This window comes from Cynocephalus volans, chromosome 13, assembly GCF_027409185.1.
Source record: "Cynocephalus volans isolate mCynVol1 chromosome 13, mCynVol1.pri, whole genome shotgun sequence".
Lineage (NCBI taxonomy): Eukaryota > Metazoa > Chordata > Mammalia > Dermoptera > Cynocephalidae > Cynocephalus > Cynocephalus volans.
Window position 1 is genome coordinate 110459832 of NC_084472.1, and position 13389 is coordinate 110473220.

At 37.2% G+C, this 13389-nt stretch overlaps 1 protein-coding gene across 1 annotated transcript in view; it reads left to right on the top strand.

Annotated features, from left to right (window-relative positions):
* The window catches only part of ADAM32 (ADAM metallopeptidase domain 32), a 208284-nt gene extending 199060 nt beyond the window's left edge, over nt 1-9224 (top strand). Inside the window, exons 18-19 of the mRNA XM_063076729.1 lie at nt 7990-8087; nt 9059-9224. Of these exons, the coding sequence (XP_062932799.1) occupies nt 7990-8087; nt 9059-9224 (264 nt within the window). The remainder of the gene's footprint in view (nt 1-7989; nt 8088-9058) is intronic.
* Nucleotides 9225-13389: the final 4165 nt, after the last annotated feature.

Consider the following 13389-nt stretch of genomic DNA (forward strand, 5'->3'; position numbering starts at 1 on the left):
GCAAGATTTCAGTGCCTGGAAGAAACTTTGGGGTGCTCCACATTTCCTGAGCTAGAATGGGCAACCCTGGGAAGTTTTGCTGATGCTACAGCCAGGATGCTATGCCCCTAAAAGAAGTGTTGGAGTGTTCCATAGCTTCTCAGCTTATATTGTGGCCCCAGGTGGGATTACTGGTGCTATAGCCAGGACCTTGAACTTTTAGAGAGACACTGAGATACTCAGCAGGTCCTCAGCTGAGGTTGGTGATGCTGTGTGGGATCATTGGGGCTGCAGCTAGGACATTGGACTCCCCAAAGAGACACTGGGCCACTCTGTAACACCTCAGTAGGTCTAGGCCACTGTGGGTGAAGATTTGGGGGCTGTGGGAAGGACCCTGCACCCCCAGGAGAGGTGATGATGTGTTCTGCAGCTCCTCAGCTAGAGTGGGCATTTTGAGTGAGGTTACTGGAGTTGTAGGCTGAATCCTGCACCATTAATAGAAATGCTATTGCTTTGCATTTTCTTAGCTGAAATGGGCCAGTTTGGGCAAGGTTTTTGTGGTCATGGGCAGGAACCTGAGTTTCAAAGAGAGATGCTGTGGTGCTCTGTAGCTTAAGTGGTAGGCTTTGGGCGGGTTCTCAGGAGTTACAGACAGGACTCTGTTATCCTATGAGAGGCACCCGTAATCTCCACTGAGGACAGGAAGGACGCAAGTGGTGGTAAAAAGACCCTATCAGTCAGCTATCAGGCTCTGGAAAGTGTGAGCATTGGCTCCCTTTGTCTTTGGGGTGGCCGTCACATGATTCTGAACTGCTTGTTCCAAGGGGTACAGGGTGCTGCATGAGTTTGGGTGTTGGAGTCATGGTGTGATGGGGGAACCTTAAATATATGGAGGTTTAAGGGCTATTTGGCCCCAGAGCAGAATGGGCTATGGTGTTGTCTCTGACCCCAAAATAGTGATGTGCTGTAGCAGCCTGGGACCTGGTGGTTGTGGGCCCTCAGTGTGTATTCCCTCTCTGGAATAATGCAGTCATGTAGGCTCCAAGAAACTCCCAGTACTGGAATCTCAGCCTATAAAGTCTTGTAGCTTGAATTTCAGGTATCTATGGTGGGGGTGTGGACTGCTGGGGATTTTTTTTTCCTCTTTTTTGCTTACTGTTTCCTCACATTAAGAAGGCTCTCCTCGAGCTGAGGTCTTTTTGATCGGGCACTTCACTTGTCTTTCTATGCTGCCATCCCAAGTTTCTGAGCTTCAGGGGGTCGTCTTCACTTTTTTGCTGAATTCCAGTGTTTTCTCCTAGGCACTCTATTTGATGTATGATTATCTATTTGTTGTTTTGGATGTTCTTTGTGTCAGAGGTGAGTGCTATGCACCTCTAGTTAGCCATCTTGAACTAGAACCAGTAGTACTCTGGTTCTTTTGAAAAGAGAATGGTATTCAAAGCCATACTTTGATCACTAGGGGTACACAGTGTATTTTCTTTTTTTTACAGATGCAAAGTGCTTTATTATTAGAGTGCATTTTAGGCAATTAGCAGTAATGATTCGTTAAAGATGCAGCCCCTGGGGATGCTGACGTTCCACTTGAAAAATGTAGCACTTCCTGATGGCCCAAAACAGTCTCGTGTTGGTTTTATTATTACATTTAGATGGGGCACTGAGTACATGGAGGTGAAGGTAGCTTCTGCATGTCCAACAAGAATGCTTTGCAGAGTGTTTCATCCTGTCCTGAGGTGGAACCAGTCCAGAGCCGCATCTGCAGCTTCAGGTCGCCTTAGTGAGGGCTCTCATTTACCTGGGCTTGAGACCTGGGGGTAAAGGTAGGGATGTGACCCCGTAGGCTCCTTTGGTCACTTATTTGATTGCCATCCTATTCTAGGTGAGTCAGAAACTAGCTAAGGGGCTAAGAAGAAATCAGGGTGGGCGAAATGAGACAGAAAGTTATACACCATCTGTAGTCACTCCTCTCACATCTTTTTGTTTCAGTTACACGGCTCATAGGGAAACTGAGTGTTTGCTAATGGCCACTAAGGCCATTAATGATCATGTCATCATTCCCAAAGGCAATGAAGTCCCAAACTGACACCACCTGACACAAATTTTCTTTTCTTTTCTTTTTTTTTTTTTTGAGAAATTTTAAATTACTATTAAATGAAATTTATGAGAAGCCATTGTTTTGGATTGAGCTCTTTAACTAGGTCCAACAGACCCGACCAAACCAGAGTGGAGTCACTCATACTAGTTACCACATAATCAGACTGGACTTTAAATGGGCCAGTTTTCCAAACACAGGTGATTCACACCATCCATTCAGAAGGAGCCCCACTTACCTGCCTGAGCCGGCAATGAGGTCCTCTCCGTTTTAACCCTATGAAGGAAGAAAAAGAACAATCTACTTTTTGTCCCCTGTTTCTGTTTCTTCAGCCCTTTTCTGCCTGTAAAATCCACCTCCTAGGCTTATCCTTTCAGAACGGAGTCTAAATTTTCCAAATTTTAGATGGAATACTGCCATCATGAATCTTTAACAAAAGCCAGTTAGATCTTTAAACTGATTTCTTGACATTTAAAAAAAGATTACTGGAACATTAAACTACAGGTTTGGATAGCTTACTTGTGACTGAAGTAAATCTTAATCCTTTCCAATTTCCCTTATAACCTTCTAGGCATGAAGTTGGTTGAAGAAGGAAATATTGTTTATCTACGTTGACATCTAAAGAATTGTTTGCAAGTTTGACTATTTAAGAACAATTGATAAAAGTCCATGACTTATGGTACTAATTCAGATATTTAACGATTACTTAGTGCCTTTTTTTTGTGCCAGCCATGGGTCTGGCAGCCAGGAATATAAAAGTGAATAAAATAGAGGAGGTTTCTGTTTTTGAAGAACTCATATTTTAGTAACAACCTTTCATTCTGATGAAGAAGGAATTTGAGTCAAGCTCTCTGAAAGTGCGGGAGAGTTCCCCTTTCTCTACCTCCTTGCAGCATTTGTTATTCTCTGTCTCTTTTGGTAATAGCCAGTCTAACTGGGGTGAGATGATACCTCAATGTGGTTTTGATTTGCATTTACAAAATGCTGAGTGATGTTGAGCATTTTTCATGTGTCTGTTGGCCATTCATATATCTTCCTTTGAGAAATGCTTACTCAGCTCCTTTGCCCATTTTTTAATCAAGTTTTTTTTATTGTTAAGTTGTTTGAATTACTTGTGTATTCTAGATATTTATCTTTTGTTGGATGCATAGTTGGCAAATATATTCTCCCACTTTGTAAGCTGACTTTTTGATCTGTTAATTGTTTCTTTTGCTGTGCAGAAGCTTTTTAGTTTGATATAATCCCATTGGTTTATTTTTCCTTTTTTTCCCTGTGCTTTTGTTGTCTTGTTCATAAAGTATTTGCACTGTCCTACTTACCGAAGTGTTTCCCTTATATTTTGTTTTAGTAGTTTTATGTTTTGAGGTCTTACATTTAAGTCTTTAATCCATTTTAGTTGGTTTTGGTATATGTCAAGAGGTATGGGTCTAGTTTCATTCTTCTACATATGGATATCTAGTTTTCCAGCAACATTTATTGAAGGTGTCATCTTTTCCCCTGTGTTCTTAGTGCCTTTGTTAAAGATCAGTTGGCTATAAGTCTGTTCATTGCTGGATTTTCTATTCTGTTCCATTGGTCCAAGTCCATTTTTGTGCTGTTTTGTACATGCTGTTTGGGTTATTAGGCTTTGTAGTATGATTTGAAGTCAGGTAGTGTTATGTCTCCCGCTTTTTTTTTTTTTTTTTTTTACTTAAGATTGATTTGGCTATTCACGGTCTGTTATTCCACATGAATGTTTGGATTGTGTTTTGTATTTCTGTGAAGAATGTCATTGGTATTTTGATGGAGATTGCATTGAATCTGTAGATTGCTTTGGATACTAATACATTTTCATAATGTTAGTTCTTCCAACCCCAAAACATGGAATGTCTTTCTTTTTATGTCCTCTTTAATTTTTTCAACAGTGATTTTTAGTTCTCATTGTAGATATCTTTCACCTCCTTGGTTAAATTTATTACTTGGTATTTTATTTATTTTATTTTATTTTTTGGTGATATTATAATTTGGCTAGCTTTCTTGATTTTTTTCCCCCCGCTACATCATTGTTGGAGTATAAAAACATTACTGATTTTTGTGTGTTGATTTGGTATCCTGCAGCATTACTAAAATCATTTATCAACTTTGAGTATCTTTGTAGAGTACTTAAGCTTTTCTACATACAAAATCATGTCATCTGCAAACAGGGACAGTTTAACTTCAACTTTTCCATTTTGGGTGCTCTTTATTTCTTTCTCATGCCTGATTGCTCTGGCTAGTGCTTACAATGATACTATGATAAATAGGAATGGAGAGAGAGACATCCTCGTCCTGTTCCCATTCCCCATTCAGGATGATATTGGCAGTGGATTTGTCATATATTGCTTTTATTGTGTTGAGATATTTTCCTTCTATTCCTAATTTGCTGAATCTTTATCATGAAGGGATGTTGAATTTTGTCAAATGCTTTTTCAGCATGTATTGAGCTAATCATATGGTTTTGTCCTTCATTTTGTTGATGTGTTTTATCAGTTTATGGACTTGCATATATTGAACCATTCTTGCATCCCTGGGGTGAATCCCATTTGATCATGATGTATAATTTTTTGCTGTTTTGCTCTATTCTGATTGCTAATATTTGCTGTGGATTTTTGTGTCTATGTTCATCAAAGATATGGCCTATAGTTTTCTTTTTTTTTGTTGTATCTTTGTCTGGTTTTAGTATCAGGGTGATGCTGGCCTCATAGAATGAGTTTGGGAGAAAAGCCTTTGTTTCAGTTTTTTGGAGTAGTTTGAGGAGTATTGGTGTTAATTCCTCTTTAATGGTCCATTGGAATTTGGCAGTAAAGCCATCCAGTCTTGGGCTTTTCTTTGTTGGGAGACTGCTGATTGATTACTGCTTCAATCTTGTTGCTTGTTATTGGTCTGTTCAGGTTTTCTATTTCTTGTTGGTTCAGTCTTGTTTTTCTGTATGTGCCCAGAAATTTATCCATTTCCTCCAGGTTTTCAAATTTGTTAGCATATATGTGTTTATAATGGTCTCTAATGATTCTTTGTTTTTCTGTGGTATCTGTTGTAATGTCTCCTTTTTCATTTCTAATTTTTGCTATTTGTGTCTTCTTTTTTTAGTTAGCCTTACTAATGGTTTTTCTATTTTGTTTATCTTCTCAAAGATCCAACTTTTTTTTTTTTTATTGATCTTTTATGTCTTTTGGGGGGGTTCCTGTTTTATTTATTTCTGCTGTGATCTTAATTATTTCTTTCCATCTACTAATTTTGGGATTGGATTTTTCTTGTTTTCTAGTTTTTTGAGGTGTAGTGTTAGGTTGTTTATTTGAAATCTTTCTCTTCTTTCGATGTAAGCATTTATTGCAATAAACTTCCCTCTTAATACTGCTTTTCCAGTATTAGACAGGTTTTGGTATGATGTGTTTTTATTTTAATTAATTTTGAGAAATTTTTTGATTTCCTGTTTAATTTCTTCTTGGACTCATAGTCATTCATTAGCATGTTAATAATTTCCATGTATTTGTATAGTTTCCAATGTTTTGCTTGTTATTGATTTTTAGTTTTAATCTGTTGTAGTCAGAGAAGATAGTTGAAATGATTTCAATTTTTAAAAAATGTGTTAAAGCTAACATGTTGTCTAACATGTTTTACCTAACATGTGTTCAATCCTGGAGAATGTTCCATGTGCTGATGAGAAGAAGGTACATTCTGTGGTTTTTGGATGAAATGTTCTGTAGATATCTGTCAAATCCAATTGGTCTAAAGTGTGGTTTAGGTCTAGTGGTGTTTGCTTTATATAACTGGGTGCTCCAATGTTGGGTGCAAATATGTTTATGATTGTTGTCTTCCTGCTGGATAGATCTTTTTTTTCATTATATAGTGGCCTTCTTTGTTTCCTTTTATAGTTTTTGGTTTAAAGTCTCTATTATCTGTTATAAGTGGCTACTCCTGCTTATTTTTGATTTCCATTTGTGTGGTATATCTTTTTCCATTCCTTCATTCTTAGTCTGTGTTTATGCTTACAGGTGAGGCAAGTCTCTTGTAGATAGCATATAGTTGAATATAGCTTTTAATTCAATCAGCCAGTCTCTGTCTTTGGAGTGAGAAAATCAATGCATTGATATTTTGGGTTGTTACTGGAAGGTATAGTCTTACTTCTGGCATTTTATTGATTTTTCATTTGGATATTTTAAATATCTTCTGTTTCTCTCCCTTTATTGTTTGTCTTTGGTGTTTGTTGGTCTTTGGAGGTGGTAAGATACAGTTTCTTTCTCTTTATTATTTGCATTTTTGTTCTACTGGTAAGTGTTTTTCTTTCTTGTATATTCATGGTGATGATTATCATATTTTGGATTCCAGATGCAGGACTCCCTTGAGGATTTCTTGTGGGGATGGTCATGTTGTGATGAACTCTCATATTTTTTGTTTATCTGGGAAATACACTATATCTCCTTCATTTTTGAAGAATAGCCTTGCTGGGTATTGTATTCTTGGGTAGGAGTTTTTTCTTTTTGTATTTTGAATATATCATCCCATTCTCTTCTGGCATGTAGAATTTCTGTTGAGAAGTCTGCTGCTAGTCTGATGGGAACTCCCTTATATGTGACTTGATGCTTTTCTCTTGCTGTTTTTAAGATTCTCTCTTTGTCTTTCTGTTTGGGCCAGTCTGACTATAATGTGCCTCAGAGAGGATATTTTTGGATTGAATCTGTTTGGGGATCTTTGAGCCTCCTAAATCTGAAGGCCTGTGTGTCTTTCTATATCTGGGAGGTTTTCCACTATTATTTCATTGAATATATTCTCAATGTCTTTCATCTTTCCTCCCCATCAGGAATACCCATGTTTCAGACATTTGTGTGCTTAAGGTATTCTGGTATGTCTCTTAGATTTTCTTCATTTTTAAAATTTCTTTTTTCTTCTTCTCTACCTGAGTTATTTTGAAGAGACTGTTTTTAGCAACAGAAATTCTTTCTTCTGCTTATTCTGACCTGTTGCTGAAGCTCTCACTGTGTTTTTTTATATTGTTGAATGACTTCTTCAGTTGCATGAGTTCTGCTACATTCTTTTTTAAAGACTTAATGTCTTTGTAAACTTCTGCCTTGATATTCTGAATAGTTTTGCTTAGTTTATTGTGTCATCTGCCTGTGTCTTCTTGTATCTCATTAAGTTTCTTTAAGATTTGTACTCAGAATTTCTTTTCATTCATTTCAGGTGTTTCCTCCTCTTTGGTGTCTGGTTCTTGAGAGTTATTGTAATCTTTTTGTCTCCTCATATTTTCTTTCTTTCTTTCTTTCTTTTTTTTTTTTTTGTATTTCTTGTATCTGTTTGTTGATGTCTGCTCATGTACTTGATGTCTGTTACTCTCCTTCCCTGCGCTATGCTGGTGACCCTCCTTGTGTCAGTTCAGTCAAGTGGTAGGCAGACCACCTTCACAGTGGCAGTACTACTGTGGTAGCAGGCCACCCTTGCAGTGGTGGTGGTTGTGGCTGTCACTTTGATGGGTTGCCTATGTGGCAGCAGTGGCTCTTGTTGTTGCAGACTGCTTGCAGAACAATTGTGGCTGCCGGTGGCAGTGGTGGTGGCAGTGACTGCAGCCATGGTGGTTGCAACAGTGGCAGTAGGCATGTTTTGATCTTTTTCTGTGGGAGGAATATGCCCTGGGAACCTCTAGTCTGCCATCTTCCTGGAGGTCCTGTTTCATTTTTTTGGTGCAAATATCGTGAGCTTCACTTTATAGCTCCTTTTTGCTGTTTTACGTGTGTGAGCCTAAAAAGCAGGCATTTGATTTGTGGAGTTAACTCTCTACGTAAATCAGATAGACAAAATTACACTAGGTTAGGATACAAAAGTAACCTTGATAAGCCATCTCATAATTTCACCTTTCTGTGAAAAATATTTTTAAATAATTATTTAATTTTAAAAAATGATCCTAGGTGTGCAATTCCAACAATGTCTGCCATTGCAATGAGGGCTTCCAGCCTCCAAATTGTCAAAGACGTTCCAGAGGATCTTCTATATCGCTTGGGGAAGAGGGCAAGTATCTATTTAGATATCCATTTAATAAAATTCTCAAATTGTTTATCTTTAATAAAACAAAGTTATATTTTGCCATTTAAAAAGATACTAATAGTTGTAATTAAAAAATAATCAGACTTCTCTAAAGAAATGAAAACCAAATATGTCTTCTTAATCTTGATCTCTTTTCTAATATTAAAATATGATTGAAGCTGAACACCTGTTAAAAATTTTAAGGATATCATTGACTTTCTCTTTTAGAATATTTCCCAACCTCTCCTTCCCCCGTGCTCTCATGATTTATCTTGTGATCTCAGCTCTAAACAAAAAGACACTTACTCTGTTACTGTTTCTGTTATAGGAAAAATGAAATAGAACACAAGAGTTTACTCTGAAGGGGTTTATCGTCTAGATGAAAACAGCCTGTAGATTTCCACTTGATAGATGACAGAGGGGAAGCTGGCACAGTGTTCTGTTTGTTCACCATGACTTCAGTTTCCGTCACTCATTCATTCATTGAGTTAACAAACATTTGTTCAACTCAGTATATGTCAGGTGCTGGTCTAGGCACTGGGGATATACAGTAAGCAAAATAATGTGCCATTTTAGTAGCACTGCAGTGGCTCCATAAGTAAATGTAGATCCTTCCCTAGTGTCAAAAGGCAGCAATCTACTGAAGAAAAATAGGATATACATAAATATAGTAAAATACTTTTGATAATACACCCTGTAGCAATGCAAATTTGGATAACTTTGCAATTCCACAATTCCACATTATATGTCTTTGAGGCTTTCGGCCCCAATTACAGTGTTATAGTGAGATTTTGCTGTAGCTGCTGTATAATTAGAATAATTTTGAATTTTCTGGAAAGCGGTTTTGAATGAAAAGTTAAACAGATAGTCCCAAGTATTATGACTCTATTATGTTCCCCAAATGACAATGAAAATTAAGAATATCTTAATGGATTTGTTGTCTGTATTTTTATTTTTAGGTTCAGCTACGGAAAGAGCTTCTAGGGATGCTGGCAAGAACTGGCTTCTAGGTTTCTACATTGCTGTTCCTATTCTCATCACAGCAACCATAATAGTTGTGGCATGGACTAATTTGAAAAAGTGGTTCACCAAGGAAGAGGAATCCCTAAGTAGCGAGTAAATTGAGTTTGTGTTCTGAAGTTAAACTTATGTACCATTTGAATCTAGTCACATGTAAGGCAATATCATGAACAGACACATTACATCTTATGGGGATTTTGAGTACTACATCACTGTATCATTTAATTATGTGAGTAATTGTGAATATCCTCATTTTAAAGATGCAAAAATTTGGTAGTGTACTTTAGATAACCTGCCAAAATCATTGCACTGCTAATAGAGAGAAGAAGGACTCAAATGTATCCAAGCACCAGAGGATTTATTAAAAATGCAGATTTCTAGGGCCGGACCATGGCTCACTCGGGAGAGTGTGGTGCTAGTAACACCAAGGCCACGGATTCGGATCCCTATATAGGCATGGCTGGTTAGCTCACTGGGTGAGCGTGGTGCTGAGAACACCAAGTCAGGGGTTAAGATCCCCTTACCAGTCATCTTTAAAAAAAAAAAAAAAGTACAGATTTCTGGGCCCAATCACAGATGAATATTCCAATTTACATTGCTGTTTCATTTAATAAATAATTCAAAAAATATTCTATGGGTAAAGTTTACAGAAAGCAAATTTATAATTTAGCCTATGACATATTCTTGTTATTAAAGAAATAATTCAAACACAGATAAAACAGTAACAAACATCCACATGCCCACCACTGCAAATAAACAAATGTTAATATTTTTCCTGTTTCTCTTATGAAATAAACCATTGCATGTATAGCCACTATTCCCTTCCACTATGATCCCCCTCCTCCCTGCAGAGAACAACATCCACATTGAAAGCTGGTGTATATTAGATGTTTTTACTACGTGTGACTGCATTCATTTGCCATATCTAGTATTGTTTTATATATAAATGTAAGTATTTATGCCTTCTCTGTAGACACGTTTCCCTTTGTAATTTCAGTTTGTTACATGGGGTTCTTTTTTTTCCCCCCTGTTTTTCTTTTTCATGATCATTCTTTTCACAGAGGCTTCTATTTTCTACATAATTTGAAAAACCTAGGTTTTGCTTTTGTTAAGACTGCCATATTTCTTTTTTTTGAACATCAAGTTTTGCATTTTCTTTCTGCTTTCTTTACTTTTGCTCTGCTTTAATTCAAGCTTCCTTGAATCTAATGCTTTGTTCATTAATTTCCAATCTTTTTTGTTTTCTAAATCTTGTGGCCTTTCTTCATTCTTTTTTATTCTTTTTTCTTTTTCTGTTTTTTTTTTTTTTTTTTTTCCAACAGGGTTATATCAAAAGACCTGTCTGCTTAATCTGGTCTGTTGTTAAAGCACTCTGTTGTATTTTTTATTTCATTCAATGCATTCTTCATTTCCAAGATTTATATTTGATTACTTTTTATGGTAATTATCCCTTTGTTCAATTTGTCATTCAGATCATGAATTGTTTTTCTGATTTTGTGGAATTGTCTATCTGTATCCTCTTCACCTTGCTGAGTTTTCTTAAGATATTATTTTAAATTCCTTTGCAGATAATACATGATTTTTTTGTTTGTTTGGAATCCAATACTGGAGAATTATTGTGTTTTTTGGAGGTGTCACGTTTTCTTGCTTTTAAAATATTTCTTGTATCCCTATCTCGATGTCTGCACATTTGATGGAACAGTCGTTTCTTCCAATTTTATGAAGTACCTCTTTTAAGGAAAGACTTTTTCCTGTGGATGGGTTCTATAAGGTCAATTGGGTAGGGTGCTTTGGCTTTGATTCTGAGGGAGGACAGTAGTGTAATCATTTGATTTCTTTGACTGTATTCAACAGAGGTATCTGCAAGTACCTTATTGTCCTAGGCTGTGATTGTTTGTGGAGGCTGTGATGCACCTTTGCTGAGGGTGAGGGCTGCCAAATAGGCCTGTTCTCAGGTCCTCAGGGGACACATGTAGGCATGCATCAGCTTGTCTGGTGTAGGGAGGGGATAACAGCATTGGGGGGGGTATTAGGCCTTGACAGGCCAAGTTCATTCTTCTATATATGGATATCCAATTTCCACAACACTATTTATTGAAGAGGCTCTTCTTTTCCCATATCAAAAATCAGTTGGCTGTAAATACGTGGGTTGATTTCTGGGTTCTCTATTCTGTTCCATTGGTCTATGTGTCTGCTTTTATGCCAGTACCATGCTGTTTTGGTTACTATAGGTTTGTAATATAGTTTGAAGTCAGGAAGTGTAATGCCTCTGGCTTTATTTTTTTGCTAAGAATTGTTTTGGCTCTTTAGGGTCTCTTGTTCCATATGAATGTTAAGATTGGCTTTTTCTATTTCTGTGAAGAACATCATTGGTATTTTGATGGGGATCACATTGAATCTGTAGGTGGCTTTGGATAGTATGGACATTTTCACTATATCAGTTCTTCAAATCCATGAACAAGGAGTTTCTTTCAGCAATGATTTGTAGTTCTCATTGTAGAGATCTTTCACCTCCTTGGCTCAATTTATTCTTAGGAATTTTATTTTTTTGGTGATTATATAAATGGGCTTGCTTTCTTGATTTCTTTCTGCTAGTTTTTTGTTGGTGTATAAAAACTCTCTGGATTTTTGTATATTGCTTTTGTGTCCTGCAAATTTACTGAATCCTTTTATCAGCTCCAAGGGTTTTTTGCTAGAATCTGTTGGGTTTTCTATATATAGAATCATGTCATCTGCAAACAGGTTCAATTTTTATTCATCTTTTCCCATTTGGATGTCTTTTATATTTTTCTCTTGAGTAATTGCTCTGGCAAGTACTTCCAATACTATGTTAAATAGGAGTGGTAAGAGAAGGCCTCCTTGTCTTGTTCACATTCTCAACACAAGAAAAAGCTGAGAGCTTTTCCCCATTCGTATGATATTGGTGGTGGTTTGTTTTATATGGTTTTTGTTGTGTTGAGATACCTTCCTTCTATACCCAATTTGCTGAGAGTCTTTATCATGAAGGGATGTTGAATTTTGTCAAGTGCATTTTCCACATGTATTGAGATGATCATATGGTTTTATTCTTGATTTTGTTGATGTGGTATATCACATTTATTGATTTGTGTATGTTGAACTGTCTTTGCATCCTTTGTGGCCTGTAGGGTTTCTGCTGAGAAGTCTGCTGTTTGTTTGATGGGGATTCCATTATTGGTGACTTAACACTTTTCTCTCACTGTTTTTAGGATTCTCTGTCTTTGACTTTTGCCACTTTGACTACAATGTTTCTTGGAGAGAACCTTTTTGGGATGAATCTGTTTGGGGATCTTTGAGCCTCTTGAATCTGGAAATCCATTTCTCTACCTAACCTGGAAAGGTTCTGCTATTCTTTTGTTGATTAGGTTTTCAATACCTTTTTCTTTTTCCTCCCCTTCACTCATGAATTGGATGTTTTGTGGTTGAGGCTGATAGCTCTTTAAGATTTTCTTCATTAAAAAAAATTCTTTGTTCTTTTCTTTTTCCTGCTTGGTTTACTCTGAAAACAGTGTCTTTGAGATCTGAAATTCTTTCTTCTGCTTGCTCTAGCCTGCTGCTTAAGCTCTCAAATGTAGTTTTTATTTCATTGATTGAGTCCTTCAGTTCCATGAGTTCTGCCACATCCTTTTCTATGGCATTAATCTCTTTGTAGACTTCCTCTTTTATGGATTGTTTTTCTCATTTCATTGTGTTATGTGACTCTTCCTGTATTTTACTGAGTTTCCTTAAGATTGTTGCTCAGGATTCTTTTTCAGCTATTTCTATAGTTTCTTCCAGATTGGGATCTGGTATTTGAGAGTTATATTCCTTTGGAGGTGTCATATTTTCTTGTTTTTTTTTCAGATTTCTAGTATCCCTACATTGATGTCTGATCATTTGGTGGAGCAGTTACTTAAGTTACTTCAGTAGGTTTTGAGGACAGAGAATCCTTCCTGCCGATTTGTTTTATGTTGCCTATTGGGTGGGATGCTTTAGTTTTGGTACTGGGTGGACTCTATAGTCCCAGAATTTTCAGGTAGAGTCAGATGTTCTGGGTAGACTCAGAAGATCAGGGAGTGCAGACAGGTCTACCACTGTGGCTGAGGGCAACTGGGGCCACATGGAGGGGGGCTCCTGGTGCTGTGGCATAGCAGCACCAGGCTCCAATAGTGGAAGCTGTGAAGGGCAGGATTCCAGAGGCTGTGGCCGGGTGCTGCAGGTTTCCTGTCACATAACTATGCTGGACAGGACTACAGAGGGTGCAGTTG